Source organism: Limulus polyphemus, unplaced genomic scaffold, assembly GCF_000517525.1.
Source record: "Limulus polyphemus unplaced genomic scaffold, Limulus_polyphemus-2.1.2 Scaffold4934, whole genome shotgun sequence".
Classification (NCBI taxonomy): Eukaryota; Metazoa; Arthropoda; class Merostomata; order Xiphosura; family Limulidae; genus Limulus; species Limulus polyphemus.
Window position 1 is genome coordinate 28,585 of NW_013670544.1, and position 6,355 is coordinate 34,939.

The 6,355-nt window shown below is 30.7% G+C and overlaps 1 protein-coding gene across 1 annotated transcript in view; it reads left to right on the forward strand.

Moving 5' to 3' along the window:
* LOC106471880 (formin-binding protein 4-like) overlaps positions 1 to 6,355 on the forward strand; it is a 41,746-nt gene that overhangs the window by 2,284 nt on the left and 33,107 nt on the right. The window contains exons 2-3 of the mRNA XM_013932505.2: positions 2,609 to 2,678; positions 4,116 to 4,190. Of these exons, the coding sequence (XP_013787959.1) occupies positions 2,615 to 2,678; positions 4,116 to 4,190 (139 nt within the window). The 5' untranslated portion in view covers positions 2,609 to 2,614. The remainder of the gene's footprint in view (positions 1 to 2,608; positions 2,679 to 4,115; positions 4,191 to 6,355) is intronic.

Consider the following 6,355-nt stretch of genomic DNA (forward strand, 5'->3'; position numbering starts at 1 on the left):
TTAAAACATAACTAGTACATAATTAACTAAAATATAAAAGTAAGACCTAAATACAATTTAAACTGTATTTCTAACTTAGTAAGTATAACATATTTATGTAAGAAACAACAATAAATGCTATAGTTGATCAAACAGCCAACAGTACTACAGTCAGTTACATGTACTCTGTGACGACAACTGCACACCAATTTCAAAATAACCATTGTTAGATTATAGTGTGAAATGAGCTCTTTCTAATTACTATACACATGTGTATGTAATATCTGCATGTAGGCTATAAGGCTCAAACAAATCTGTTGAAGGTGGGCTTGGCACCTGTGAGGGGTTGAAAAATTTTATTACTTGTTTCAACTGCATTCATTCAGAGAACTTTGAAATGTACGAGTCAAAAGATTATGCAAGCATCTTATAGTCTAGACATACATCTACAGTACTGCCATTATATTATTGAAGATACAGATTGCCAAAGCAGAGAATTGTCATATCTTGTTGGCCATGTGACAACATAAAACTTGAATCATAATATACATTATAACATTAATTTCATTCACATACATTGATAGTAAAGGTGTTTAATTTAATTTTGAAGGCAACACAGTAAATTGCACAGAAAAAGCATTTAAAAGTGTACCTGTTGTGAAAGAGTTAGCTTTTAGTTACTATAATTGAAAGCCATATACCATTTATTTTCTAAACTTGCCAAATAATAGAAATCCTTTTATAAAGCAACAGCAGCATCCTCACAGCCAGCAACACTCAAAACCTAAATATCATCAGCAAATTTGAATAATCTATTGACCATTCCTTTATCTATGTTAATATTGTGAATTGAAAACAACAAAGGTCCTAACACACACACACACACACACACAATAAATTCTGTAACATTAGTTTGAATATGAACCCCATTTATAGCAATCACCTGCTTTCTTCCATCCACCCAGTTTTCTATAAGGTCATTTATTAGTAGAATTAATGCACATTAAGACTATTCAAGTCTTCCCTACTTAAAGAATTGACCTTTCCATCCTTTTAGTTTCATTAACAATTTGGATAATTGCCTAAAATCAGTGTTATGTTAGTATTTGAGTTTTTGAGTAGCTTTCATGATTATTCATCATTTAAAACTAGTAATTTGTGAATACATTTATTGCCAAGCTGTCAAGACCAAAGTATTACAAAAACTTTTCTTTAAAGGTTGGTGGCTTAGAGTCATCTAACTTTTATTATTCTCAGAGAAATTGCACATTTTGGAAACTGTAAGTTTTATAAAACCAATTTAATAGTTTAAGATGAATGTTTCTATAATTAAGATTTTTCTGATAACAGTGACAAGAAAAATATTCATTATGCCAATAGTTTTAAATTCAGTTATTCCCTGCTAGACTTCAGATAATTTAAACATAATTGGAGGTATATGTAACTTTAAAAAAAGGATCCTGGTGTTTTGTGTGATCAGTCTCTTAAGCTATCCAAGCAGTGTACTGTTGCTAGTGTAAATAGGGTTTTTTTAGTTTATTTTACAGAAATATGAAAGTCTAAAGAAGTTATTTCTTTGTATAGGCTATTAGTTAGGCCTAATTTGAGGTGTTGTGTTCAGTCTTGGGCTTCTTATCTTAAGAAGGACATTGAATTATTGGAAAGGATTCTAACTTTGGTTAGAAAGATTTTTATATGAGGACAAGTTAGGATCTCTGATATTGTTTTCTCTTGAAAACGAAAGTTAGAATCTTCTGATTGAGATGTTCAAAATCAATGGAATTGATAGTATTGATGAACCTTTTGTACTTAATGGTGAGAGTGGAAGGACAAGGTGACACAGATATAAGTTCTGCTAGAGTGGGAGTCATGTACAACTCACCGGGGCACTAGAATAAAAGTATAATACTCAGAATTTAAAAGTTTTTTTTTTTTATAATTAACACTAGTTAAATTGGCTTAGTTTTCATTTTTTAGGTCATTATTAAATAGTGTAAGTAGGTTACTGTTAACCTAGAAAACAATGTGCAAAATTAACTGTACTATAAACCATTTAACTATAGGGAGAACCTTAAACAACAATTACATACAATTTTATTCAGACATTCAAAATTGTTAAGGGCTGAAAAAACTGCCATAAGGAAGCATTTTTGTTATCTGTGGACTTATAAATTTAACATGCTAACTTGTAAGTAAAATCTAACTAGTTATTTATTTTTATCTGGAATGAGTTTTATCTTGTATGGTTTTTCCTGATGGGTATTTGTTGTTCTGTGGATTCTACACTTTTTGTTGTTTAGTTGTATGAGGCTATATTTGTAGATGGTGTTTGTTATAATTAGTCATTAGGTGTAACCTTTTAGTTGAGCATTGGTGTTACTGTAGAGATAATAAAAGTGGTAAGTTTAGCATTTTCTATCCACACAACTCGGCATGACTGATACAAATCGTAATGTTAGTAATTTATTGTCAGTTTTCCATGTCAAATTAAAACTTGCCCAGTCACTGTGATTTACTTTCCTAGTTATTACAATGTTTTCAGAGTTCTAAGCTTTCATTGTATATTAAGTTTTATTTAAATAATAATAATTTTCATGTTTAATACTATTACATTATTACTTGTAATTAGGTGAAGATGGGAAAACACAGAAGTAAAACTGGACGTCGTCCTGTTCTGCAGCTGAATGAGGACCGACAGGGTAAGAATCTATCTTGCACATATTTAATTGTGTTTTGCTTTCTCTGAAGTTCTTTTGTTCACATAATAAAATATGTTATTGTACCCAGAGAATGTGTTCAACAAATACTATTTGATCGTTTGTGCGTATTCATCATATGTCAGGTAATTTCAAGCGAGTAAAGATTCTTATCTTTTATCAGTTGCTCACCTTAAGTTTTAAATTGTATTTATAAGGTATAAAGTGTCACTAACTGTTCAGGATTTCAGTTGCAATTTTAATAAATAAATATTTATCTTTTGTGTACATGAATGGTATTAAAGGAAATTGAAAATGTGTAGTCTTTCAAAGAAACAAATCAGTTGTAGCTTTAGATTCATAAGTAATGAGCCATAAATTGAAAATAATATGCTTAGATAGAATTTTTATTGTAATAAGAGTGATGGGTGTGCCCCCTTCTGGACTGGTCAACACTTTTCAAGTGTCAAGTGGATGTCTGCTTATCAGTTTTATAATTTAAGTAAAAAATAATAATTTTTAGTGATACTTCAGTTTTTACTCAAAATATTCAACAATCAAGGTTTTGTCACTTTGTAAGATTTATTTAGGGTAATTTACAAAAAAAAACAATGAAAATAATTTTCACACTATTTCTTGAAGCTTGCCAGGAATGTAGAAGGGTCGGGTTTCATTCCTGGATGTTAAGTTTCACCCATATATTTTTCATAGTGCACAATATTACAGCCATCATAGCCACACACGTTACGTGCTAAATCAGCCTGTTATTTAGAGACATACTTACCAACAGGAAATCCGACTTCTCCGGCTTATAGACCCCATGGCCCTTTTTTATTTGCTTCTTCTGAATCGGTGTTTTCCATTTAAAGTAAAAGGTAGTATTTGTCTATTTCCACATATACGCTCATAAAACAGTAGTGGTTTAAGTTACAAAAGTACTCCACGACTGAGAAATCTAAAGTAAGTATACGATTGAGGTTAATCATATTCCACATTTGAAAAAATACAAGTAATTTGAAATTATTATGTCTTTTTTATAAAACAATTTTCTCTCAATATTTGTCCAGTCAATGCAGTGTATATATAGCTTAGTAACACAAAGGTAATTTCAACAAAGTTAATAGAGTTAAAAGTTATTCACATCTTAAAATACAAAGTAAGTGTTCAGTATATTATTAGAAATATTGAATAAAAATACTCCCTTTCTCTGGCTAACATATTTCACTTCTTTTTTTTTTTTGTCATCATCTATTTTTGGTTTTAAACTACCAGAGACACTAGGTATCACACATTAGTTTTACTACATTAATTTGCCATTTTTGGATGGTTTTACCAGACTTGTGCACGAAAACAACTTTTATTCATATTCTTTCTCTTTATGTCTTTGTATTGTTGAAATATTCTGTGTTAAATGAAATCTAACAAAACGTTTGATTGTAGCCCCTAGAAATCCACTTCGGGGTATGGTGAGCTATCCAGAAAGTGAGGATGAAGACAGCCCAAGTGGAGTTACAGGTAGGTATCTAAAGATATTTGGGTCTGAAATCCAAAGAGAACAGTGGTGTTGATTTTCGTCTAGTAACATACCACAATAGTATTTCTTATCTAATTGCCAGCTAAGATATTATTGTGTTGTTAAAATCAAAGAATTTGCATGCAAAATATTCATTATTGATTGACTAGAACTCAAGGGGAAGATGGTAAGAACTCAAACCATAGAAACTTTGCATTTGACATTCTCGTGATAATTTATTCCATAACCCTATTTACAAAGGGCTGGTCCACTGGACTGAGCCCATATTGAATAATTAGTGTATTATAATTCTGTATCTTCACAAAATTTGTAAAGCTTTCAGTAAACATTACACATATTTTTACTAAAGTCTTATATGTGAACTTACTAATGCAGTCGCACTCAGACTGTGATTATTCTGAGTGCAAGATGATTTTTCTTACTAGAATGACTACATATTGTGACAGACTTGGGGAATGATGATGGGTAAAACAAAATATGCAGCCTAACTAATTAATTTATGAACATTTACTGCAAAATTCTTATCAATGCTGTAAATGTAGTTAACCAGTTTGGATGGTAATTTTGATTTCGTTCCTTAGAGTCGCACACACAATCTTTTTTTGGCTGCACCTTTTTTTTTTTATACCTGAGGTGTTTTTGACTAGATATCATGACTTTTATCAATACACACCAAAAAAACCACAGCAAGTAAAGAAAGTGAAACTCGATAGCAACCAACATTAGTTTAGTATCACAACCATATTATTTGGAACAGACCTATACTTTACAGAACTAACTAGATTCTTTAAAATATATGGTAATAGTTTTTCCTCTCTAAAACGGTGTTGTTAACTGCCTTTATAATAATGCCATGGAATGTGGATTAACAGTTTCTTGTTATCACCCACATGCACTCAGTACAGTGGTATCAAACATTATTATTTACGATAATAGCTTAAGCTAATATCATGTGATGCTAAATGCTCTTTAATTAGGAGAATTTCTTAGAAGTTAGCAAATTTATGCTTAAACTTGACAATGTATAATACCCATCCACCCATATGATTATTTGAAAACTTGAACTTGAAACTGATAATCTAGTTTGCTTGGCCTAACCATCTGCACGTGCTTTCACCCTATAGTTTTGCTGCTCTAAATCAACCATCTTTAATCCAAATGACAAACTAGAAAAGGTCCACTTTTACTCTTAGGTGAAGCTGTAGTAAAAAATTGTAGACCAATATCTCACGTGACTTTTTGCATGGGCATGTGCAAAAGTTCTGTTCAAAATTGAGCTGTTTTTGTTAAACTTTTCATATATGGCTTATACTTAGACCAAATTTGACATCTAATTGTAGGTTGTAAAGATCTATCAGTGTACCAAATTTGAAAAAATCAATAAAAGTTAAGCAAGTTTTTCTATCAAATAAAGTTTCCGTATTTTCGGTGCAAAAAAAGAAAAAAAAAGTGAAGAACTTGAATCAAAATTGGAGATTTTATATCTTATGTATTTCTTAATGGATTGCCTTGAAATTTGGTATGTGAAGTAAGGGTCCAGTATAGCACATTCACTGAAAATATATGATAATTTGAATTACCACAGTCTGAGCTACAGTAAGTGGAAAATTGTTAAACTATCACTTCTGTTAATAACACACAGTATATCCTACAGGTTGTTTTGGCTGCACAACACATTACCATGCTTTTTGAATGAATAGTGTTAGAAAAATTATAAAACCTTTAATAAAAAAAAACGATAGAATTATTTGAATAAAACAAAGGGGGGAACGAGTTTGAATTTCTATTGAGGCTTGGATTTTTGTTCATAATATGTAGACTTTCTTTTATCAACATTTCGTGACCATTATATCCATAAGTTAGAATTAAAAAGTTTTCTAAGGAAATGAGGTGGGATGATGTTTCATTGTGAGAATATATAGGAGGGTTAGGTGGATATAATGCTCTCATAGTTTTGATAAAAGAAAGTCTACATATTATGAATGAAAATCCAAGCCTCAATAGAAATTCAAACTCGTTCCCCCTTACTTTATTCGAATAGTTCTCTCTTTCACATTTTTTTTTTAACTGGATGTTTTATAATTTTTCTATAGATTGTACAGTTTGTCATTTTCATAGATTTGTTGAAGATGGAATAGGTGTGATT